The sequence below is a fragment of the Bos indicus x Bos taurus genome, chromosome 17 (assembly GCF_003369695.1).
Source record: "Bos indicus x Bos taurus breed Angus x Brahman F1 hybrid chromosome 17, Bos_hybrid_MaternalHap_v2.0, whole genome shotgun sequence".
Taxonomy (NCBI): Eukaryota; Metazoa; Chordata; class Mammalia; order Artiodactyla; family Bovidae; genus Bos; species Bos indicus x Bos taurus.
Window position 1 is genome coordinate 7,382,404 of NC_040092.1, and position 26,346 is coordinate 7,408,749.

General features: G+C 44.0%; 1 protein-coding gene across 2 annotated transcripts in view; it reads right to left on the reverse strand.

Annotated features, from left to right (window-relative positions):
• The window catches only part of GRK3 (G protein-coupled receptor kinase 3), a 122,033-nt gene extending 96,029 nt beyond the window's left edge, over positions 1-26,004 (reverse strand). For both annotated transcript variants that reach the window (XM_027566461.1, XM_027566460.1), the window contains exon 1: positions 25,831-26,004. In XM_027566461.1, coding sequence (XP_027422262.1) covers positions 25,831-25,943 — 113 coding nt within the window. In that variant the 5' untranslated portion in view covers positions 25,944-26,004. The remainder of the gene's footprint in view (positions 1-25,830) is intronic.
• Positions 26,005-26,346: the final 342 nt, after the last annotated feature.

The window sequence follows — 26,346 nt, forward strand, 5'->3', positions numbered from 1 at the left end:
AAAGATGTGCATGCACACACACATGACAAATTCTGCTAACCTATCGATGAGATTCTTTCTAAAGAAAAAGCCAATGTTCCCTGGATATATTAATATTAAAAAATCACACTACTACACAGCAAGTATAAACCACAAGAAAATATAATTAGAAAGAAAATTTCACTTACACCAGAGTAGGAAATATTGAATGTCTTGAAATAAATCTTTCAAAATATGTGCAGGAATGTTACAGGCAAAATTACAAAATTGTACTGAGAGACAGTAAAGAAGTTTTTAATAAGCAGAAAGATACAGCATGGTAAGGAACAGAAAGATTTAATATTGCAAAAATTCTAATCAGATTCATCTACAAAATCAATATAACTCCCGTCAATATTCCAACAGGATTTTCCATAGAACACGGAAACAGATAAGCTTTTTATAAAATGCATGCAAAAAAACAGGCTCAAAAATAGCCAGGACATTTCTTTAGAAAGAGAATGATGATAAAAAGGCCCATTATGAAGCTAAAATAGTCAAGACAGGATAACAAACTGACCAATGAAATGGAACAGAAATCACACAAACTGACCCGCACATGAGTGGAACTTTGATATGTAACTAAAGTGGCAAGGCAGAAAAATGGAGAAAGGAGCAATTATTCAATAAGCGAACCTCCAAAGCTATCATCCAAATAGAAAAAGCAGAAATTAAATCTCTGTCATCTACTGATGGGCAACAGTTTGGCATCATTTCCCCTCGCTGCCCTTTCTTTTGCTTTTTGAAACAAACTGAGGTAATTAAATGCATGTTTAAGTGTACTGTTAAATGAGTTTTTCACATATAATACTGTCCTAATCAAGATATCAAATATTTATATTTTCCAAAAAGTGCTCTTTTGCAATCTATCTCCCCAAGTTCTAGGATCTGAGCACCTATTGATCTCCTCCTTCCTGTTTACTAAAGACAATTTGCTACAGTTCTAGAATTCTCTATGGATAAAATAATGCACTATGTTGTCTTTGGTTTTGGTTTCTTTCCCTCAGCATAAACAAGCTTCATCTGTATTGCTGTGTGCATAAGTTTTTAGTCCCTTCTTATTGCCAAGAAGTATGTTATTGGACGAATATTCTACCATTTGTTTATCTGTCCATCTGTTGATAGACGTTTGGGCTGTTTCCAGTTTGGGGCTATTATAAATAAAACTGCTTTAAACATTTGTGTACAAGTTGTCTCATGGGCATGTGTTTTCATTTTTCATGGGTAAATATCTAGAAGTGAAACTGTTGGTCATATGGTGAATTATATTGAACATTATGAGACATCATGAGAGACATTACTGAACCATATTCCGAACTAGGTGTAGGATTAATTCTTCGGTAGATGCTCTGTGCTAAGAAATCTCTCAAATCCCAAGGTCAGGAAGCATTTTATCTATTCTCCCTCAGAAATTTTAAAGTTTAGATTTTATGTTTAGGTGTAATATCCATTTCATGTTATTTCCGTGTACAATGCAGGGTAAGAACCAAGGTTCTTCTCCTTCTAATACGTAATTGTTCTGATATCATTTGTTGAAAAACCTTTCTCTACTGAGTTTTCTTGGCATCTTCGTTGATTCAACACTAAATATGTGTTGGTCTATCTTTGGATTATGGTGTTACATTGATCTATATGTCTGTTCTTCACAAAAATGCCACCTTATCTTGATTGCTTTAGGTTTAAAACATCAGTCAATATCAGGAGGTTTAGTTATCTAAGTGTTCTAACTTTGTTTTACTGCCTTTGGTTTTATTTTTGTTTGTTTTTTGGCTATCCTGGGTTCACTGCATTTAAGTTTTACAAGTCAACATGGAAATTTCTTCCTAGAAAAAGCCTACTGAGACTCTGATGGGGATTTTGTTGAATTTATAGATCAATTTTAGAGAAATTAATCTCAAGAACATTAAGTGTACTGTATATAAATATATTTTTCCATTTATGTAAGCTTCTTTAATTTCTCTTAGCACTATTTCATACCTTTCAGTGTAGAAGTCTTATTCTTTTTCTCATAATACTTTCTTTGGTTTTGGAATCAAGATAGTATGATTCATAAAATGAGATGGGAATTATTCCTTTTTATTTAATTGTTCTGAAAAAGCTGGTATAAGACAGTATTAATTCTTCACATGTTTGACAGAACTCATCAGTGAAGCCATCTGAGCTTGGAATTTTCTTTTTGGAAGGTTTTAAATTACAGATTTCATTTCTTTCACAGATACAGGGACATACATATTTTCTATTTATTCTTGTGTTGGTAACTTTTATCTTTTAAAGAACTTGTCCCATTCACCCAAATTGTCAAATTACTAAGCTCTGACCTTCTTTCTTTGTTGTTCTTTGGTTTTGTTTCAGTTGCTGCAGGCGGGACCTTTAGATGAGCCATGTGACCTCCTAGTGCAGCACATGGGATCTAGTTCTCCGACCAGGGACTGAACCTGGCCCCTGCACCGGCAGCTCAGTCTCAGCCACTGAACCACCAGGAAAGCCCTTTTCTTTTTCCTGATTGTCCTTCTAATGTCTGTAGAAGCTCTTCAGTCATTCTTTATACTGTTAAACTGTATGTTCTTTTCGTTTTCCTTTGATCATGCTAACTAGACGTGTATCATTCATACTGATCTTCAGTTTTTGTTTCATTCATTTTCTTCTATTATTTACACTTTTTATATTTACTGATTTCCACTCTGTCACTTAAATGCTTATAATTTACTATGGGATTAAATTGATATTTTTCCAATTTCTTAAAAAGTCAGATCAATTAATTTAAACATTTCTAATATAACCATTTAAATTATAAAATTTTCTCTATGCACTGACTTAACTGTATCTCACAGACACTAATATAGTCTGTTTTCATTTTCATTCAATTCAAATTATTGTCTAATTTCTCTTGGTATTTCTTCCTTGAACTATGAGTTATTTATAACTGAGTTGACTCATTTCCAGATATTTGGAGATTTCCGGATATCTTTCTGTTACTGAATTTTGCTTCAAAAACAGAAATTTTAATTCTGCTCTTCAAAAGACACTGGAGAAGATTAAAAGACAAAGCACAGACAGAGAAAATGCTGGCAAATCATATTCTGATTGAGGAACTGTATTCAGCACATATAAAGGCTTTTCAAAGCTCAAGAATAACAAAACAAACAACCTAATTTTAAAAAATGGGTAAATGATGTATACAGACACTTCACCAAAGAAGATAAGTGGATGGCAAGTAAGCATATGAAGAGATTCTCAACAGTGTTAGTCATTAGGAAAAGGCAAACTAAAATCACAGAGAGATGTTACTACACACCTATTAGACCAGCTAAAATTAGAAAAGACTGACCACACCGCATGTTGGCAAAGATGTGGAAAAACTACAATTCTTATACACAACTAGTGAGAAGGGAAAAAGAAAATAACTGGGCAGTTTCTTCATAAGTTAAAACACAAACCACTATATAGCAACCCATCAATTCCACTCCTAGGTATTTATCGCAGAGAAATGAAAGCACACATCCATAAACAGACTTGTACACGGACGTTCTTAGCAGCGCTACTTGGGAAACCCAAATGCCACCAACAGATGAGTAAGCATGAGTGGATATCCGTACTATCAAAGAATATTCAACAACAGAAAGGAATAAATTGATATAACATACATGGATCTCAAAATAATAATTCTGAGTATAAGGAGCCAGGAGCCACGACCTAAAAAAATAATAAGAGTACATACTGTTTGATCACAAAGCCGCAGGAGCAAACTTCTAGAGATGGTATACATAGCCCCCCACCCCCAAAAAAATGTATCTGGGGCTTCCCTGGTGGCTCAGTGGTCAAGAATCCGCCGGCCAATGCAGGAGATATGGGTTTGATCCCTGATCCAGGAAGATTCCACATGCTGCTGAGCAAAAGCCCGTGTGCCCAACTACTGCACCTGTGCTCTAGGGCCAGGGAGCTGCAAGTACCGAGTCCCCGCCCTAGAGCCTGTGCTCTGCAACAGGAGAAGCCACCACAGTGAGAGACCCGCGCACTGCAGCTAGAGAGCAGCCTCCGCGCTCTACAGCTAGAGAGAAGCCCAAAATAAATAAAATCACACACACACACACAGTTGGTCTCTCTCCTGGTTCTTGGCACAGAGCTCCTAAAGCCTGTGGAATTCCCTAAGTGATAGGAATGTCTTATTCATTAGGAGTCCTTTTCATCCATACTTGAGTTTATGCTGATGACGTGACTAACAGGACTCTCTAGTATGATTCTTTCTTGTGGATGTTTGAAAGTTTCATTACAGAAAGTTTATTACTTATTTTTGCTTCACCCTGCACAGCATATGGGAGCACAGCATATGGACCAGGGGTTGAACCCACATCCCTGCAGGGGAAGCATGGAGTCTTAATCACTGGACCCATGGAAGTTCCGAGATAGTTTAAAAATATCAAAATATGGCCTTCAGATACCTCCTCATCAAAATAAAGCATAGATATTTACTATGTATAATACTATCCCAACTGGAAGCATAATGTTTTTTTTTTATTTTAATATCAATTTTTTGGTAATATACCAGCCTTACCTATCATAACCTATTGGGGTCCTACTATAGAAATAAAAAGGCTTCCCTAGTGGCCCAGATGGTAAAGAATCTGCCTGCAGTGAAGAAGACCTGGGTTCAGTCCCTGGGTCAGGAAGATCCCCTGGAGAAGGAAATGGCAACCTACTCCAGCAATAAATATTATATCATATTTTAAAGAATTTTTCTACTACTAAAGTAGTTTAAGGACCAGATATCTGCTCTCTCCTGGCCAAAGGACAGCTATATATCTCTCTCATTATTGAAAATCTCTATATTCTATGTGAAGCTGACTTCTGTTCTGTTCTGATGTTCAAAGCTAAATGCATCTAAACAAGTATTTCAAATACTCTGTAACACACCACCTAAAAGGGGTTATACGTAAGGTAGTTGTGAAGGCCAGGCAAACCGGCTTTGTTAGAAGCACCACCCAAATAAGAGTTGTTAAAATTATGACCATCAAGAAACCTAAAAGGCAGAAATTTTTTTTTAAGATAAGATGACTAAGCAGTTACACTAAGATTCAATTCCCCTGAAAGAAAACTGCTTTCTTTCACATGTAGTTACCAAACATTTTCCACTAACTGTTCATTAAATACCGGAAATGGAGCAACATTATCCAAAACACAAGGAAGACTACCACTAGATTTAAAACCACCAACTCTGCCAGATACAGGCTCTGATGCGTGTGCTCAGTTGCTTCAGTCGTGTCCAACTTTTTGCGACCCCGTGGACTATGGCCCACCAGATTCCTCTGTCCATGGGATTCTCCAGGCAAGAATACTGGAGTGGGTTGCCATTTCCTTCTCCAGGGGATCTTCCCAACCCAGGGATCAAACCCGGCTCTCTTCCACTGAAGGTGGAGTCTTCACCACTGAGTCACTGGGGAAGCCCCCTAAACTCTGAGGGGTCTTTAAAAGTATCTGGTATAGCAGACTGTCAGCTCCTCCCAAGGTTCCCCAGTTCACCAGATCTTGGGCAAAAAGTCTTGCATATAATCTGCATAGTACTAGTGCACGTGAGATGATCTATATCCAGGAGACCACAAGCCAATTAAGCTAAATGTGAATTCCTTTGTGTTTTCTCCTCCCATATTTTGACAGTCCACATCCTGTTTTTAGTTGCCTTTCTTCTGCAATATATTACCTGATGTTAAGTGACACTAAACATAACTGAATTTCACTGACAAAAAAGAAAAAATCATATACAAAAGCCACACCTGAACAGATATAATTCGAAGGATGGACAAATTTATGGAGTCAATCAAGTTTACCTAATTAAAGCTACCAAAACTTTGTGATCTAAACTGTTTCTTCAAATTAGTTACAATAATCATTTTAGAATCCATTTATCTGTTTCTCAAAATACTTTTGCATCAGCAATGATATAGAAGCAGCTTCATCCTAAGCATCCCATTAGGATGCTTATTTCTATGTGAAATAAGCATCAGAGAATAGGAAGACAGGAGCCAAGGAGAATCTGTAGGAGGGTCGAGGGCATCCTCCTGGTTTCCAAGATTAATTTTTTATGGAATTACCTCATTTAAAAGATCCTAATGCAAAGCAGCACTACTCACAACAGCCAAGACATGGAAACAACCTAAACGTCCATCAGCAGATGAACGGATAAAGAAGACGTGGTGCACGCGTATGATGGAATACTACTCAGCCATAAAAAGGAAACAATGCCATCTGCAGAAACATGGACGGACCTAGAGACCATCATACTAAGTGAAGTAAGTCAGACAAAGACAAATACCATATGGCACCGCGTATACGTGGGATTTAAAATATGACACACAAATGAACTTACCTACCAAACAGAAACGGACCCACAGACACAGGAGAGCTGACTACGGTTGCCAAGGGGGAGGGTGTCGGGGTGGGAAGAACTGGCGCTTGGGATTGGCAGATGCCAACTGTTATTTATAGGATGGATAAACAAGGTCCTACTGTGTAGCACAGGGAACTATATTCAATATCCTGGGATAAACCATACTGGAAAAGCATATGAAAAAGAATGTGTGTGTGTATATATATACACACACACATAACTGATTCACATTGCCATACAGCAAAAATTAACACAACATTGTAAATCAACTATATTTCAATAAAATAAATACATGAAAAGACCCTAAGGGCCTCACATCCTGCCCACGGTCCATACTCCTCAGCACCTCACGGGGAACATGTCCAAAGAGGCCCAGGTGACCTCATCAACCACACCTTCCCTGTGACCTCACACAGCAGCCACGCAGGATTTCTTCACTGCTGAGTAATTCTGTAAATGCCATTCCCACTCTCCTCGCATGGAAGCCTTCTGCTCATCCTCCAGGACTCAGGTCGGGGTCACTGGCCTTCCCCAAGCCCTGCAGAGGCACGCCCTCTCAACTCCAGTCTCCACTGTGTGTCGGGCGGCAAGGCTGTTTCATTCCCCACAATGTGCTTGGAAATATACACACCTCCATATCCATCCCCTGCTCATTTAATCACTCATTCATTCAAAACAGGCAGTGTGTCCTTTCCAGGAGCCAAGCCCCATGACACTCAGAATGCACAGTGAGTCCCACGCGTCTCTGCCCTGAAGGGGGCCATGTCTAGAAGGGTGACAGCGGGGTGAGCAGGGAGCCTCGATGCAGTGTGACAAAGCAGGGTCCCTGTGGCGTCAACAGGGACAGTCACAGGGGGCTACAGAGGCCAGGGCAGCACAGCTAGTCTCCAGACCCTGGGGGGCCCTGGCCAAGATGAGGTGACAGAGAAAGCAACGGGGCTACCTGTGCAGCAGCTGATAAACCGTGCCTGCCTGCACCGAATAACCGAAGGAAACGGACAAAGGACAGCGGCGGGTAAGAAACACACACGGAGAGAAAATGCCAGACAGCACAGAGCCTCCACTTTTGGATTCACTTATTTTTCTAACTAAGCGAGAATACCTAATTTACCACCCTTGACATTAATGTCTAGCTCTTCAAAGTTTCTTTTTTTTTAAAGCATACACTTCCTTTCTAAGGACTGACAGATGATATGCTGTTTCTATAACTGGCAAAAATGCTGACTTGGACACGAATTGCGGTGCCTCCCTGCCCCCACTTCCCTAAGAGAATGTGAACCAGGCAAGAACATTAGTGACCGAGCACTCTCCAGGCAAACAGATCTACAAACTAAAATATTCTCCGTATAAGACCAATGACGGGAATTCATTGACTCCTCATCTTCTAGTTTGGCACATGATGCCACTCGTCACATGAGAACTTCATCTGACTCTTGTACTCATTTTCTCCTTGATGGTTTCCAGGTTTGGGGGTTTGCCTCGGACAGCCCTTTATACTCCAGAGTAATAAAAATATCTTCTCTCACATTTTTCTATGTTTAATAATTTTTATGATTATCTCATTAAACACTGGGGAACTTTTGCGTGTGCGTACAATGTGGACTTGATCCGATGATCAGCTATCACACACAATCCTTTCCCCAACAGACTCAAAATGCCACCTTTGCTCATAAGCCAAATTCAAGTTCTGCTATAGAGATGAATATAAATATGCACATACACATGATCCTGCATTCTCCGCCATGTATGTGTCTGTGCCTGAAACAAGACCACGGGGTTTTAATTCCCACAGCAATGTCTCGTGATGCTAAAGCAGATCCCCACTATTCTCCTGGTCACTTTTTCCCACTTATCTCTTCTAGATGAATGAAGACAAGCTTATCACATTCTTTAAAATTCTCATTCAGATCTGGATTGTGATAAGGTTAATTTGAAGAGAACTGACATCTTTTCGGACGTGGGGTAGCTCCTCCCGGCCGCCACACCTGACCTTGGACGTGGGGTAGCTCCTCTCGGCCACGCTAAGGGCACCGGTCGCAGCCGCCCGTGCTAAATGCCAAGTAATCCAAGTCTATGCCCCAACCAGTAATGCTGAAGAAGCTGAAGATGAATGGTTCTATGAAGACCTACAAGACCTTTTAGAACTAACACCCAAAAAAGATGTCCTTTTCATTATAGGGGACTGGAATGCAAAAGTAGGAAGTCAAGAAACACCTGGAGTAACAGGCAAATTTGGCCTTGGAGTAGGAATGAAGCAGGGCAAAGGCTAATAGAGTTTTGCCAAGAAAATGCACTGGTCATAGCAAACACCCTCTTCCAACAACACAAGAGAAGACTCTACACATGGATATCACCAGATGTTCAACACCGAAATCAGACTGATTATATTCTTTGCAGCCAAAGATGGAGAAGCTCTATACAGTCAACAAAAACAAGACCAGGAGCTGACTGTGGCTCAGATCATGAACTCCTTTTTGCCAAATTCAGACTTAAATTGAAGAAAGTAGGGAAAACCACTAGAACATTCAGGTATGACCTAAATCAAATCCCTTATGATTATACAGTGGAAGTGAGAAATAGATTTAAGGGACTAGATCTGATAGATAGAGCGCCTGATGAACTATGGAATGAGATTCATGACATTGTACAGGAGACAGGGATCAAGACCATCCGCATGGAAAAGAAATGCAAAAAAGCAAAATGGCTGTCTGAGGAAGCCTTACAAATAGCTGTGAAAAGAAGAGAAGCAAAAAGCAAAGCAGAAAAGGAAAGATATAAGCATCTGAATGCAGAGTTCCAAAGAATAACAAGAAGAGATAAGAAAGCCTTCCTCAGCGATCAATGCAAAGAAAGAGAGGAAAACAGCAGAATGGGAAAGACTAGGGATCTCTTCAAGAAAATCAAAGATACCAAGGGAACGTTTCATGCAAAGATGGGCTCGATAAAGGATAGAAATGGTATGGACCAAACAGAAGCAGAAGATATTAAGAAGAGGTGGCAAGAATACACAGAAGAACTGTACAAAAAAGATCCTCATGACCCAGATAATCATGATGGTGTGATCACTCACATAGAGCCAGATATCCTGGAATGTGAAGTCAAGTGGGCCTTAGAAAGCATCACTACGAACAAAGCTAGTGGAGGTGATGGAATTCCAGCTGAGCTATTTCAAATCCTGAAAGATGATGCTGTGAAAGTGCTGCACTCAATATGCCAGCAAATTTGGAAAACTCAGCAGTGGCCACAGGACTGGAAAAGGTCAGTTTTCATCCCAATCCCAAAGAAAGGCAATGCCAAAGAATGCTCAAACTACCGCACAATCGCACTCATCTCACACGCTAGTAAAGTAATGCTCAAAATTCTCCAAGCCAGGCTTCAGCAATATGTGAACCGTGAACTTCCTGATGTTCAAGCTGGTTTTAGAAAAGGCAGAGGAACCAGAGAACAAATTGCCAACATCCGCTGGATCATCGAAAAAGCAAGAGAGTTCCAGAAAAACATCTACTTCTGCTTTACTGACTATGCCAAAGCCTTTGACAATGTGGATCACAATAAACTGTGGAAAATTCTGAAAGAGATGGGCATACCAGACCACCTGACCGGCCTCTTGAGAAATTTGTATGAAGGTCAGGAAGCAACAGTTAGAACTTGACATGGAACAACAGACTGGTTCCAAATAGGAAAAGGAGTACGTCAAGGCTGTATATTGTCACCCTGCTTATTTAACTTCTATGCAGAGTACATCATGAGAAACGCTGGGCTGGAGGAAGCACAAGCTGGAATCAAGGCTGCCGGGAGAAATATCAATAACCTCAGATATGCAGATGACACCACCCTTATGGCAGAAAGTGAAGAGGAACTAAAAAGCCTCTTGATGAAAGTGAAAGAGGAGAGTGAAAAAGTTGGCTTAAAGGTCAACATTCAGAAAACGAAGATCATGGCATCTAGTCCCATCACTTCATGGGAAATAGATGGGGAAACAGTGGAAACAGTGTCAGACTTTATTTTTCTGGGCTCCAAAATCACTGCAGATGGTGACTGCAGCCATGAAATTAAAAGACGCTTACTCCTTGGAAGAAAAGTTATGACCAACCTAGATAGCATATTGAAAAGCAGAGACATCACTTTGCCAACAAAGGTCCGTCTAGTCAAAGCTATGGTTTTTCCAGTAGTCATGTATGGATGTGAGAGTTGGGCTATAAAGAAAGCTGAGTGCCGAACAACTGATGCTTTTGAACTGTGGTGTTGGAGAAGACTCTTGAGAGTCCCTTGGACAGCAAGAAGATCCAACCAGTCCATTCTGAAGGAGATTAGCCCTGGGATTTCTTTGGAAAGAATGATGCAAAAGCTGAAACTCCAGTACTTTGGCCACCTCATGTGAAGAGTTGACTCATTGGAAAAGACTCTGATGCTGGGAGGGATTGGGGGCAGGAGGAGAAGGGGACGGACAGAGGATGAGATGGCTGGACGGCATCACTGACTCGATGGACGTGAGTCTGAGTGAACTCCGGGAGTTGGTGATGGACAGGGAGGCCTAGTGTGCTGTGATTCATGGGGTCGCAAAGAGTCGGACACGACTGAGTGACTGAACTGAACTGACATCTTTTCAATACTGAGTCTTCCAATCTAAAAATACCTTGTAACCCCCACCCCCCGCCACACCATTTATCCAGATTTGCTCTGACTTAAGTTTTATTTTTCTTCATACTAGTCTTACTGGTAATTAGTTGGTGAGGTCTGGTTTAGAGCAATGCATTACAAAACATTTATTTTAAAGAAATTATTCTGACAAATTAATATTCATGTAATTTAAATATAGAAATGTGTTCAAGTAATCTCAGTGACAGAGAATCACATTACAGAGTCTCATTAGGCATGGAATGCATGCTTCAAGGGTAGACCATCTTAAACAGCATGGGCTGTCATTTTTTTCCTGCTAAATGTAAACATCAGAACTATGATTTAATAGATACTCATAACTGAATGAGGTTCGGTGAAATCGTCTTGTCTTCAGTGAGTAAACGGGTAAATCATTTTCTAAAGTTTCGTGTCTTAACATGCTTTCTCTCTTGGATATTTTTGCATCTTTTTTTCCCCCGTCATCCTCCAGTGAGAAGTCTTCTGATCCAAAGGTTGTAAATTCATCCACAAGGACTTGGATTAGTCAGAACTCTGGCTGCAAATGAACTCACTACGACTCTACCCGTATCTTTGAAATCAGTGCCACGGAGCCTCTTCTCGAGTCATCTAATGCAGTTTTCACGGCGCTCATCGGCTGTTCTTTGAGATGCAGGACATTTAGAGTCTCCATAGAGTGCGTCATAGGAAGTGATACCTGTCACCAGCGCTGGTAACACGCGACACCGGGACATCACGAGGCTATCACCAGCCCGATCCGAAGACAGTCGTGATCCTCACACGGAGTCATCTACCCTTGTTTTTAAAACCTTTTGTAAAATTTTTCAAACGTGCAAAAGTACAGACCGGTAGTGTGAACGCCCATGATCCATCAGTCAACACCCTGTGGACAGCTGTTAAGATTTTAGCTGGCTTCCATTCTCACCCTCACTTTTCTTTTTTTTTAAGCATTTAAAAGCAAATCTCAGACTGCATATCATTTTACCTTTACTACTTCCACCTGCATTTCTGAAAATTACAGAAACTTTCCTTCCATAAACAGGGTCCGTTGTCTCTTCCCAACCCCACTCTGGAAATCACAATAATTCCTGAAAATCTAATACCCACTTCCTAAATCAAATTTCCAGGATTCTCTCAGAGGTGTCTTCTGTAGAGCCGGGTTTGAAGTACAGTGCAGTGCTCAGTCATGTCTGACCTCATGGACTGTAGCCCACCAGGCTCCTCTGTCCATGGAATTTTCCAGGCAAGAATACTGGAGTGGGTTGCCACTTCCTACTCCAGGGGATCTTCCTGACCCAAGGATCAAACCCACATCTCTTGTGTCTCCTGCGTTGGCAGGGAGAGTCTTTAGCACCGCACCATGTGGGAAGCCCAGTTAGGTTTGAATCAAGATCAGATTAAGATCTGCACATTCATTTGATCATTATCTGTTAATTCTGTTTTACCCTCGATTGACCGTCCATCCCCACCAGTCACTTGTCATCTTCATGCCAGTGACTTCCTGAGGAGACCAGGACGGTAGTCCTGAAGGATGGCCCCCACCTGGACACGTTGTTTGTGTCCTCATAAAATCACTCAATGTGTTCCTCTGTCTCCGCATTTCCTGTATGTTGCAAGTCAGCTCTGAAGACTTGGATACATTCAGGTCCATCTTTGAGGGAAGGACTGTTCACTACACCATCTTCAGGCTGCCTCATATCAGGAGACGCAGGGCTGGAAAGGAGGACGTTTCCGCCCCTCCTCTCTTGAGTTCTTTTGGCTGGTCTGATAATTAAATGGATGCGAGACACAGTAACAGGAGAAAAAAAAACACACACACACACAAATTTAATTCACACGTACAGAGGTCTCATAGCAACAGGACCTAAAGAAATGATCAAAGCTGTCAGCTTTTATACCTTTTACACAAAGAAACAATACATTTGTGAATACCTGAAAGAGATCTGGGCTTAGGGTAGTGAATTAGCAAGGAAGAAACAAGGCTTGTTCACACGGCCTTCTCGGCCTGGGCTCTGTCTCTGGCGATAAGGGCTGTCTCCCTCCCTCAGTGGCGGGAGGGTACCTTTCACCTGCGAGATTTATTTTCTGCTCTCAGGGGCACAAAGGAGGGTCAGAGTGTCTTTCTTACAGTGGTTGTTTCTCAAGTAATCTTAATTCAAAATAATCGATATATCACTTTGGCCCATTTGGGGGTTGGCCTGTCCTGAGCCCCAACATTAGTGAGGTGAAAATTCACTAACTGGTAAAGTCTGAAAGTCTGACCTCTCCATTTAAAATTCTCCCATCAACCTTTCATTTAATGGTTTCATACACTGATGATCTTTACTTAAATCGACTTTCAGCAAAAGTTGCAAAATGATGGGTTGTTTTTTTTCCCTAATTCTTTCATTTCTTCTGATTTTCTGCAATTTCCTCTTGATTTGCTGCAAGTCCTCCATGAAGATGAATCTCTCATGATCAACTAGGAATTTTGTTGTTGTTAGTTGCTCAGTCGTGTCTGACTCTTTGCGACCCCATGGACTGTAGCCCACCAGAATCCTCTGTCCATGGGATTTCTCAGGCAAGAATACTGGAGTGGGTTGCCATTTCTTTCTCCAGGGGATCTTTCCAACCCAGGGACCAAACCCACGTCTCCTACATTGGCAGGCAGGTTTTTTACTACTGAGCCACCAGGGAAGTCCCATCTCTACATTACTGACAAGGAAGAGCTGAACACACATCACCAGGCGAAGAAGGTGAGCTCTAGATGGACTCGCTGAAGTGTCCCTGACAAAGAGTTCCATCCCCATGTAAGCTCAATGACCTTTCTGAAGGTTACATAGGCAACCTGTTCCATTAACTTTCTGTCATAATTTAGAAGCTACCACTAACAAGATTCATCAATGTAACAAAAAAATCTTTAATGCATCTCAAGTACCCGACAAGTGTCTTCAAGCTGAGGATCCCCATTTACCTACTGACAGGCAGAGATGTGAATTTTAATTTTGCTTTTTGAAATAAGGGTGCATCGGAAATGAAGAAAATGTGTTCGGGGTTAAGAAAGTATCATGAACCCCTGACATGTAGCTATTCTGAATTTAAAAGTGTCATCACTAGTAATAAGTGTCCTCTTATTTAACATGAAATTTATGACATCTCACTTTTTCAGGAAATATGCATATACTTCTGATTAACTCAACATCTCCGGTCAAAGGATATGTAACTACTGGAGCAGCATCTCATCAGATCCCAGCAGTTGACCTCCAGATTGAATGAAGACAACGAATTTCCAAACTGTGTTACTGAAGTCTGAAATTGACAATGTTCCTCTACCCAAACCCGAGAACCTTCTTTGTTTAGAAGATTCATGTGGCAGAAGGTAGTCTGTAGGTGTCCATTAAAACGCACAGAATTTGAACTGAGGCTCAACTGCGCCATTTGCTACCAAGGTGATCTTGAGCTGTTACCGTCACTCTGAACCTGGACTTTCTCCTCAAATGGGGATGCTGAGTATTGTGGAGCCGGTTCCCAGAATGTGGAAATAAGGGAAAAAGCTTGCCCTTGGAGAATGAAAATTTTAAATCAAGGCATAACACAAAGGGCAGAGAAATGCCCGAGGCTCCTTGGCTAGCAAGCCTTAGCTGCGGCTTCAGCAACTGTGCTATGACTCCAGTGGAGGCCTGGCACCAGTCAGAACAGGAAACGTGGAAGTGTGGACGGGGCGTCTCACCCTCAGGGTACTCACGGATTTCACACCCAGGGTAAAGCCACTCTGGAGAAACGACCTGGTCCCGGCTCCCGTGGCTGCCGAGCCAGGGGCCAGACCTTCTGAGCCCTCCGGCCACCGGCCTGTGCTGCCTGCGTCTGCACCACATCCACAGGGGCAGCCTTCCAGAGGGGACGCTCGGGTCACAGGGCCTTCGGCCAGCCAGGCTCCTTGACAGCCAGCGCTGAGTATCAATCTGACACTCCAGCTACAGTGGAGCTTTTGAGATGAATCAACCAGGTGAGTCCGTGCATTTTGGGGCGGGGGAGGGGGAGCCTCTAGCTCATCAGATTCTCCAAGGGGTCTTTAAATAAGAACCACCGGCCTTGAAGAAGAGAAGGTGTTAGTTGGGCCCAACTCGGCTTATGGAGGTGAACTTCACATCAGGAGGCAGAGAGAGACTCTGCGATGACAGAATCCAGTTTCTGAGTCTGCAGGCGGAAGACCACCCCTGGGACCACAGGAAAGACCCTGGTGTCTGAGGAGAGCACCAGCTGTCCCTCCAGACACAGTACCCTCCTCAATGTCTCCACGTGACATGTCTCAAGTAGTTGTCTTTTTCCTTTCTCAACTGTCTACCGACTACAGAGGACAACTTGAAAAGCTAACAAGAAAGATCCAATACATGTAAAACTGCAAAGCACTATACACAAGCATTAATGCAGGTTTTTTTTTTTTTAATCTAAATTCAAATCTCTTGCATAAACGTGAAACAGATGAACAGACGTCATTGGGTTTAATAAGATAACGTGTTCAAACCTAACTGATAAGCCCAACAAGTAGATCTCCCATCAGGATCAGTGTAATTAATTCTAATCCGGTTCACACCCTAGTTTAGGAGAATGTCTCTTAAGAGTGGAGAAAGAATTTTATCAGGTTAGGACCACTGAGGCCCCTCAAAACTAGAGTCTGGCTTTTTCTACTGTTCTCTTGCCACCTACCCCATGCCAGGGAGTCGTGAGATACCCATAGGGCCAGAATGTTTACCTTAAAACTGTGATCTTACACAAAGGAGTATGCATCAGCTACTTCATCAGATCTTTCTGGCAGGACACAGCCAGAGAAAATAAGCTTCTCTTACAGAGTAACTTGGATTATTTTTTCTTAATAATTTGAAACATCAATCCCCTGTCAAGCAAGACACTTTATTTAAAGGACGGAAACATGAAGGTGCTGCCCGGTTTTCCACATGGAATTAAACAATCAACCAAATGGTTAAACCTTAAGAAATCCCTGAATACAAAAGTCTCAACAGGTTTTTGATGGGTTTTTTTTTGGGGGGGGGGGCACTTCTCTGATGACTCAGATGGTAAAGAATCTGCCTGAAATGCAAGAGATTCAGGTTTGATCCCTGAGTCAGGACAATCCCCTGAAGAAGGAAATGGCAACCACTCCAGTATTCTTGCCTGGAGAATTCCATGGACAGAGGAGCCTGGCAGGCTATAGTATATAGGGTCGCAAAGAGTCAGACATGATTGAGCTACTACTAACACTTCGATTTCACTTTCTTCATTAGCATAAGCATCCTCTCACCCTTTGCTTAGAAACTGCTATTGTGCAGAGAACACCTTTCTCTTCTAGCTCAATTCTAGAGGGGTGTTTTGATAAAATAATGTTTTCTTCCACGGCCACTGGCAACAAAAGAGAAGGCAGTGCTTCCAAAATGGAACACAACAAGGGAGCAGAGCCAACTCTCCATTCTCTTCTGTACTCAGGGTCGCAGTGGCAAGATCCACCGTGTAATCCCTTTCCCACGCAGGGTGTCATTATAATAGGAGGAAAGAATCAGCATGTGTAGCTGAAAACAGCAAGGCCTTTTAAAGATGAAAGTCCCCTGACCTTTTCTATTAGGATGAGTTTCTTTCTACATGTGGTACAGATCCCCCACCCCACCACCAAAAGCCTCATATATGGGAGACCTTCCTGCCAGTCCAGAAGTTAAGACATCTTGCTTCCACTGCAGGGGGCACAGGTTCGATCCCTAGTCGGAGAACTAAGATCCCACATGCTGCACGGAGAGGCCAAAAAATAGAAGAAGAAGAAAAAAGCCCTGTATTTTTAAAAGAAGATCTATTGAAAATGTCACAGATGCCTTAAGACATTTTCATGATGCAAAATGAAAGCCTACAGTATTTAACAGCTGTGCAAATGCCTTCACATCTCAGTTCATTTTTAACTTAAATCTTTATCAAAAGCAATACAGATACAGAAGATGTAGAAGAAATGACCTGGAAATATCACCAGTCATCTTTCTAAATAAAGAGCAATGGACTGACCTAATGACACAAAATACAAACACTACGAACGTGTCATGCAAGAAAGTTTTCTGGCTGAAAATAAAGAAACTTGCTGCTTCCCCAGCTAACAGAGTTGTCAATTTTTGAACACATGAAACAAACATTCTCTAACCCTCAGGAGATGGATCTTTTCAGCTTAATGGAAGCTCAGTTTCTTCCTGAAATAGTTTAGCCTATGATTATCTGAGAAATAGACAATGCCAGGCACTCAGCACTGGTCAAAGGCAGTCACTGTCACAATACTCGGGGAGCCCACGCTTAGCTTCCAAACTCTGACCGTTTATGGAAACAACCAATCCCCTAACCAAACCAGTAAAATGAAATTTAAGAATCATTCACGGGACCAAAAATGTTCGCCCTGTAATGGAACTTGCAGGGGGACTCAATCATACACTTGATGTTGGATTTAACAGCTCTGCCATCACCGTATTTATTACAGTAATTTTGCAGATACCTTTTTCGTCTTCATAAATTTTAATATTCTACTCTGGTAGGTAATATTCAGACTGATGAGTGTAGATTACAGAGCAGCGGGCAGGCTTCAGCGTGACATGAGGAACAACTAAAGGCAATAAGTCAGTTCCCCACAGCAGCCACGGGGGGCTGAGGTAGCTGCATTCAAGAGACTGAAGATCTACTACTTTGCAAATGAATTAAACTTGTTTTGCAGGATCACGAAAGGAGCGAGAGCGATCTGTGCACAGGATGAATTACAAGAGAGCTTTCCATTATACTTCAATTAAAAAAAAAATCCTATGAAAATAAAAGGGTGGGGGGAGCGGTGGGAGGGAGGCTCCCCAGAGGGAGAGGATGCATGTATGCATAGAGCTGATTCACGCTGTTGCAGAAACTAACACAACATTGTAAAGCAACAATCCTCCAATTAAAATATATATATCCCGTTGGGGGAGAAAAAGAGAGAAAGCGCTTTCTGACACATCTCTTCCAGAGATGCTCCCAGAGATGACCCTGGCTGGATGCTGGAGAGGGAGGTAGCCCTCCCAACGCAGGACTAGACTGGATGCCCTCCAAGATCTTTTCAAACAGGAGCTACGACAACGCTAGGTTATTAACACGTATCTGTGGATGTCTGAGGAAGATGAGAATGCATCACCTTATGCTCAACGCACTGAAGCCAGCTGCTTTCAGATTATGATTTTTGGTTCATTTTACTGACACAAAGACTTTCTGAGGATGTCAACTCTCTCAATTGCTAAATTATCTATTTTTTAAGAATGGCTCACTTATGAACTCTTAGGTACTGAAGCCAACATAGCCCAGAGCCTATTGGATGGATGGATGGAAGAAAACGGAGGGAAGAGAGGGAGAGAAGAAAAAAGGGAGAAGAAGGAAAGAAAGGAAAAGAACCAAGCAAGGCACAGTGAGCAGAAGGTTCTAGACAAACAGCACTGCCACAAACAGCTGGAGGAAGAACACTGAGGAGAAACCTGAGAAATTCACCTACTGGGGTCAACAATGCAACTTTCCAGAAGTCCTGCCTTCCAAGCCCAGCCGCTGTCCACAGTCTCCATGCAACACAGCCTTTATCCGCTACCGTTTTGTACTTTTTTAAGGGTGTTATGTCTTGTCTTGTGTATAATCCCAACCACAACCACAGGGTGTAAATAAAGAAAAACTATCTTTTCACATTTCTTTCACTCTTCTTTCTCTTGCGTTCTCTGTGTTTGAAATGAATGTTCTCTCCTGCTCACAAATGTATGGATAGAAAATGCTCTAAAAAGACAGAGACTTGGGGGACAGTTTGTGATCAGAAAAGAACAGATATCATATTGCACAGATGGGGAAACTGCATACACTGATATTAAGTGACGTAAGAAGGGCCTGTGGCAAACTGCCAGTGGAATCAGGGCTGTACTTCCTAGTCTAGAACTTTCTCTCCTTGGACAATATGGCAGGTAGGAGGGAGGGCACAGGAAAATGAGGGCCCAGCGATAAGGACAGCTGGCCTTCGAGTTCACTGAGGATGAAGGTCTGGCCAGGCGACTTTCACATAATCAGTTTTTCCTGCTCTCGAAACCCTGGAAGAAGGAAATGGGAGCGAACAAGAGTACAAGTCCAAGGCTGGGCCAAGGCTGACTCTTACAAACCACCAGGCACAAAATAGATGAACTGCAAAAATATCTTCACTGTGTTCTCTAATGGGCTTTTTCTTTACTATCTTATAAAGTACCACAAATGTGCTTTGGCTTCACACTGAAGCTGAAGCACAGGTGACCCAAAAGATTTCCAAAATTAGGAGAAATATTTAGAGGAGAGGAGGAGCTTGCTGCAGTTCCGACCCATTGTTGTTCAGTCGCCCAGTCACATCCGACTCTTCTCAGCCCCATTCTGGACTGCAGCACACCAGCCTGGCCCTCACCATCTCCTGAAGTTTGCCCAAGTTCATGTCCGTCGCATTGGTGATGCCATCCAACCATCTGGTCTTCTGACACCCTCTTCTCCTTCAGACCCACACAGCAATCCAAAAAGGCCCCAGGGTTCTAAATTCTAATCGGTAATAAAACCAGGGGGCTTTCCTCATAGCTCAGTTGGTAAAAAATCCACCTGTGATGCAGGAGACCCCGGTTCAATTCCTGGGTCAGGAAGATCCCCTGGAGAAGGGATAGGCTACCCACTCCAGTGTTCTTGGGCTTCCCTGTGGCTCAGCTGGTAAAGAATCCACCTGCAATGCGGGAGACCTGGATTGGATCCCTGGCTTGGGAAGATCCCCTGGAGAAGGGAAAGGCCACCCACTCCAGTATTCTGGCCTGGAGAATTCCATGGACTATATCGTCCATGGGGTCCCAAGGAGTTGGATGTGACTGAGGGACTTGCACTTGCACTTTCTTTTCTTTCAGTAAAAACAGAGAAAGATAAAGAAGTGAAAAAGAGGAGAGGCAGCGGTGGCTCCGGATCACACAGCCTCATCAGCATGCAAATGACTTTGCAGGCAAATGACTTGACAGTAAGAAAGCCCGAGTTGCCAGGTTCATCGTTTCCACTTCCCCACCGCCCATGTCCAGAAAACAAGGACAGACCATCAGGCACAGAAAATGCATTTTCACCTACAGCTGTCTTCAAAGACAGTTTTCTAACAGAGGAAGATTATTTGAATGAGAAAGTGATTTTTATTGCAAATAAAGCCAAAAAGACAGTTTTGTTCCTTTTATCCTTTTCCCGGAAAAGGAAAAAAATTGGGGGCGGGGGAGGGGGGAACAGGAGGGGGAGAGTGGGCAGCCTGGGCTGCCCTTTTCTCTAAATGATAACAGAGACAGAAATCCTGTTGGGCGGCCAGAGGGTGAGGCGGTCTATTATTATACAATTTCTCATTAACAGCAGTGAGATCGCACTTCTCGTGTTAAACAGAACAGGCATTTAACCCCCCGAGCTCCTCCTGGGAAATAAGGCAGAAACTGCTTATTCACTTAGTCATAATTACCGATTTCTCAGGTCCCAGAGGAATAGCTGTTCTCTATCAGTCTCTGAGGATGGTCCTGACTTTCCAATGCTGCCCTGGCAGCTGGCTGAATCCGCACCCAGAAGCGTGAGATGGCAGAGCATGATGGAAAGCAGCCGGGCTCTGGGAAACCTGGGCTTGAATCCGGCTCCTGCCTCAGCCACGGTGAGCGGTCACCTGGGCTGGGTTCCTCAACCTCCCTGGGCACCTGCTTCTTCGGAAGACGGGGCCGATGCTGATCACCTGACAAGACTCTTGTGGGGAACACATGCCCTCAAGGTGCAAACTGCCCGGCAGCGGGGGCGCTCTCGGTGAATGGTGGTTAGCACATCACTGCCTTGGGGAATTTAAGCTTCCCTCTCGCTTGACGGGGCTGCAGGGACCCCGGGTGTCCTCTCTGCTCTGGCCCATCTCTTACTCTGCTTGCCATCCACCTGCTGAAGACTGAAGCATCCCTTCTTTGAGCCTTGAAGACACTGGGTCCAAACAGATGTTTGCCGAAGCCCAGTTTAGGGTACCGAGGAGGTTCTTTTAAGAGGCTGGCTCAAAACACATCGCTTCTAAGAGCTGGGACTGCCTGAACTCAAAGACATTAACTGGGCTCTTGACACAAGCCTTTTACAATGCTTGACTTGGGCAGATTCTGGGCCCCAAACTGAATGCAAGGGAACATCTATTTCTAAGAACTCCTGACTGCATGCAGCCCTTACCTCTTCAAGTCTCTGGCACAAATTAACTTTGACCAAGAATGAAGTAATAGCTGAAAGGTCAAATAAATTACATTTGGAAAGTGTAGCTTAGAGAAAAAGCAGCACACACTGCTTCATACATAGAAATGCTCCTATCGACAATGATGAGCGCTTTTTTCCTGAAGGCTGTTTGTTCGTTCAACCCTGACTCTAGTTCAGAGCTGGCCATGCAGGCATAGAACACCCTCCAAGTCAAATGGAGAGGAATCTTTCAAATCATCCTCCAGTCACTCGCTGACTGGAGCTGGGAAATTACAGAACATATCCCATTCCACATCAGAAGAAAACGAAGCTATTTCTCAAGACCAAGCACCTACAATAACTTTAAAAGCAGATGGGTGCACAGTACCATATTACTATGTATATTATGGCTAGGCAGCTTTTTAAGGGGGATACTTTAAAAATTACTGTAAAACACTGAGCAGGCATACTGTAATCCGTGAAAACAGAATAGTAAAGGCCACTCTGTGCTACCTGTCCAAGGTTAAAAAGAATCTTCTGGCATTGCACATGAAGTCCACATCTTTCTCGACTCCCTGTGTATTTCCTACTAGACTGTGTTGTAGTTTTGTTGCTCAGTTGCTAAGTCATGTCTCTTTGCGACCCCATGAAGTACAGCACACCAGGCTTCCCTGTCCTTCACTATCTCCCAGAGTTTGCTCAAACTCACGTCCATTGAGTAGGGGATGCTATCCAACCAAATTATCCTCTGTCACTCCCTTCTCCTCTTGCCCTCAATCCTTCCCAGGATCAGGGTCTTTTCCTAGTCAGTTGGCTCTTATAAGCCCCTTGAAGGAAGAGCTGTCAGGCCAGGCCTTGCTTGGCTCAGGAAAACAGCTCTACAACCGTGCACTGAATTCATGGAGTAAACAGTACCACAAACCTTCTTCAGGACAGTCGAAAATGTTTCTAGAAAATTATAAAGGCTCTTTAAAAGGCTTTCAGGCTTTCCCGTGACTTGGAAAGGACAAGTTTTGTGATGGATGAGCCTGAATTTTCAATGTCCACTGAACAGAAATAAAACTCTGGAAGAGAGATCGATTTTGTGACTGAACCTCTTGCAAGAATGTGTCAACTCAAGTCAACTGAATCCTGCTGTTCAGAAAAGATTATGAGAGTAACGAGACCAGAGGAAAAGCTGCCCCGACTCTACAGGGCTTAAGGTGCTGACCCTTTGCAGGCCTTGGTTTCTGAATTAGTCCCTATTAAATGTTTCTTCCCTAACATGGCATAGAACAACTGGCACACACATCTGAAGGTGCGTGTTTTCAACTGGGCACACACAGAGCGTCCATGGGTCACAGCTGCCTGTCACCAATAGACCCCATTATCACCACATTAGCGCAACAAATGTTTCAGTAAACTAAAGCAGTTGTATAATTTGAACAAGCAGGCAGCTTTTACAGGATTTACACTCATTGGTTCATTAACTGAATAATGTGTCAGCCTAACAAAATGGTTGCCTCTTTGCCATCTCTGAGAAGTAAAATCTCCCCTGGGCAGAATGTTCCATTTTCTGAGACTCTCCCGTAATAGGCAGGGGACTGCACACTCCTCATTTCATTGAAATTAGCTGGATATTGCTTTGTTCTGTTGTCTCTCTGTGCAAAACTGTAGGAAACAGTGAAGTAAGTGAAATAAGGAAGCACACAAAATGCTACAGTGGCTTCAAATAGTTAGCTGGAAAAAAGAGTCACTGGGGATACACCAATGGCGAGGTTTATGCTTCCCATTTAGAAACTGAACATACAAAGCTAAACGTCTCGCTCAGGAATGCCAGCGGCTAGTGACCACGCAGCTTTCCTCAAAATGAAGCTGAAATAGAAACTTATCAGAGAACATCTGACCTGTATCCTTCACCAAAGAGTGAAATCACACTAGTCTTTTGAGTCATGATGCTGAGGCATTTTCACATGAAATTTACTTTCTTACCAGCTCTAGAAATCCCCCAACCTCCCACCCCATCCCCAAATCAAGCAGGTGAGCCACCAACTTGGAGAAAGATGTGAAGATGTTTTACCTGATGATCTCAACGTACAGAATCCTAGCTCAGCACAAGAAGTGGCAGTGACTATGTGAATGGTCACAGGAGAAAAGTAAAGCCAGTTGAGATAAATTCAAAACAAGTTAGAATCTCTGGAGAATGTTCCAATGGCCTGATTCAAAAGTCTACTTGAGAAAAAAAAAAGAGAGAGAGAGAGAGAAACAGCAACAGAATAACAATTACTAAAGAGCTGCTTCCTAAAATTACTCTCCTGTTTCTATGTCTCAGTTCTAAAATGTCATGAGAAATCTGCTGGCCTGTCACTAATTCTGCCTTAAACAGAGCATTACCAAAGAATGTCACTGAAAACAAAGGCCTTCACACAAGGAAGTGGATACCCTAAGCACTAAGGATGTTCTCAGGAGGGACATTAAAAAAGCAGAAGTCACATTAAGTTCAAAACACCAAGAAAAACAAAATGAACACAAGTTCCTAATTTTAATAATAGTATATGTCACCCCTCCCCCCCACAAAAAAAAAAACTGCCCATGAGTTAAGATTTGTTGATTTTACATACAGATACTTTATATACTTAGGATTCCCTGTCCTTAAGGAAGAAAAAGAGGAAAAGAAAGTAAGCGTTATATATGACATTTATAGAAATGCAGGTTTTTTTTTTTTTTTTTTTTTTTTAATGAAATTCAGGTTTCACTCAGGGTTCCTGTTTTACTTAGCTTTCCATTTGCCAGAAATTTTAAACAGCACTGCTTGTCAGTGAGCTCCAGACACGTGAAAGTCCGGAACAGGAGCACTGTGTTCACGATGCTCCAAAGGGCTTCCACTCTTCCTGACATTTCCTGCCTGTTCCTGCTCATCAAAGTAGGTTCTCCCCTGCAAAACCCAGATGCAGGGGCTAAAAAGGACAGATCAGATCAGATCAGATCAGTCGTTCAGTCGTGTACGACTCTTTGTGACCCCATGAATCGCAGCACACCAGGCCTCCCTGTCCATCACCAACTCCCGGAATTCACTCAGACTCACGTCCATCGAGTCAGTGATGCCATCCAGCCATCTCATCCTCTGTCAAGCGAGCCAAAAACATTCAGGAAGCAGACCTTCATGTACACAATCTGACTTTTCACAACAAACAGCACACAGGGACTGATATTTTCTATATCGTGGGGCTCAGGCTCCTGGACTTGTGAAAAATAATCTGATGATCACTCAGCATCACAAGAAAGATTTTTTTTTCCCCTTACGCCAAGGTAATATTTAAGCAATCTTAGACACAGAACGCATGAAGTGCTGATGCTTTCAAATGGAGAATGACTTTTAGTTTTCAGTAATATACAAAAATACATAGTTTTAAATTCACCGTTAAGAAGATGCCTCATTGTACCATCAATTCCACGAAGAGCTATAAGCGTCAAGGAGCTACATTTGCTGTACCGCTCCTGATGGTGCTATTTAGGAAGGAAGCTAAGGGCGGGGTGGGGAGAATCCAACTCCAATCCTCTGATACACTATCTGAAACTCACTAGTAATCTGATAAATGACCTTTTCTGGGGTAATGCCAATGATAGGTATGCCAATTATATGAACTAATCAAGTCTTTCATTACTTCACCAATAATAAATCATTTCTGAAGCAAAAAAAATTACAACTTGGTATGGACCTCACCAAGACCCTTGCCAATTCAATCGGGTTCTTGGCTGGTAATTTAAACAAAATTTCTGCCTGAAATCACCCATTCAACATGCGTTTTGAAGTGATTCCCATGTCAACCTTTTAATGAAGTGCCGCCAGTGGGACCTGTCACCACGTACCAAAGAGAAAATCAAGTGGGTCAGAATTCACTACTTGCTGCCAGGTGGACCTTAAAAGGGGGAGCGAGCATGGAAAACGGCAATTTAAGTGCCCGGGGCAAAAAAAAAAAAAAAGGCAACTCGCCTGCACTCCCCAACTAAGGCGCCCAGAGGGAGCTGAGGAGAGGACGGAGTTGTAAAGGGGCACAGCCGCAGGAACTATGTAAGGAACTATGTAAGGATGGAGCGCAAGGGAAAGACAGGCAGCACCGGGCAGAAGGACGGACGGGGCAGGCGGGGGACCGTATGTGGGGGCGGGAGGGGAGGAGGGGGTGACACAGATGCGGCTGGAAGGACAGCGATGGGGCAGGAGGGGAGCACAGCAATTAAAACAGGGAGGACCCCAGGGACGGGGCTGGCCCGAGAGAAAGGGATGGGGCAGGAAGCGGAGCGGGGACGGGGCTTGGTCCAGCGAAGTCACACCGCAGCCGGACAACCCCTCACAGGGGCGCTCGCTGCTCGCCGGCCGCCGCGCCGGGCACTCCGGGCGCTCTCTCCCGGAGTCCCCCCCTCAACAGCCCTCCGAAGCCCCATTGCAGAGACGGGCACGGCGAGGCCGGCCCCTCGGCGCCCGCTCCCCGCAGCGCCGGCCCGGGGGTCAGAGGCGGACTGAGCGCCCGACCCTCCCGGACGCAGGGGGTCGCTGGCGGCCGCGCGGGGGGCGGCGGCGGCGCCCGGGCGCGGGGAGCCGGTACCTGGGCTCGGGCAGGACGATCTTCTTGCTGGCGCGGGCGGCCGGGGTCGCCTTGCTCTTCTCCATCGCCATCAGGTAGCTGACATCGGCCAGCACGGCCTCCAGGTCCGCCATGTTGGCGAGCGGCGGCGGCGGCGGCGGCGGCTCCTCAGGACCCGGACGGGACGCGCTCCCGCCGCCGCCGCCCGCCGCGCCCCGACGTTGGGGGGGCCGCCCCGGGGCAGCCCCCCCGGCCCGCCCCGCGCGCGCCCCCGCTCAGCGTCCCGCGCGCGCCGGCGCGCGCCCGCCCCGCCCCCCGCGCGCGCCCCCGCCCCCGCCCCCGCCCCTTCCGAGGGGGTCGGCGGGGAGCGCGCGCGCCCTGCGGCCAGTTCCCCTGGGCGCCCGAGCCCAGCGGCCCCGCTTGTCGCCGGCTGACCCGCTCCCTGTGGGCACCGTCCCGCCCTCCCCTCGGGGTGGCCACGGGGGACTTCCTCTACTCCTCCTCCTCCTGCTCCTCCTCCTGCTCCCGACTTCCCGC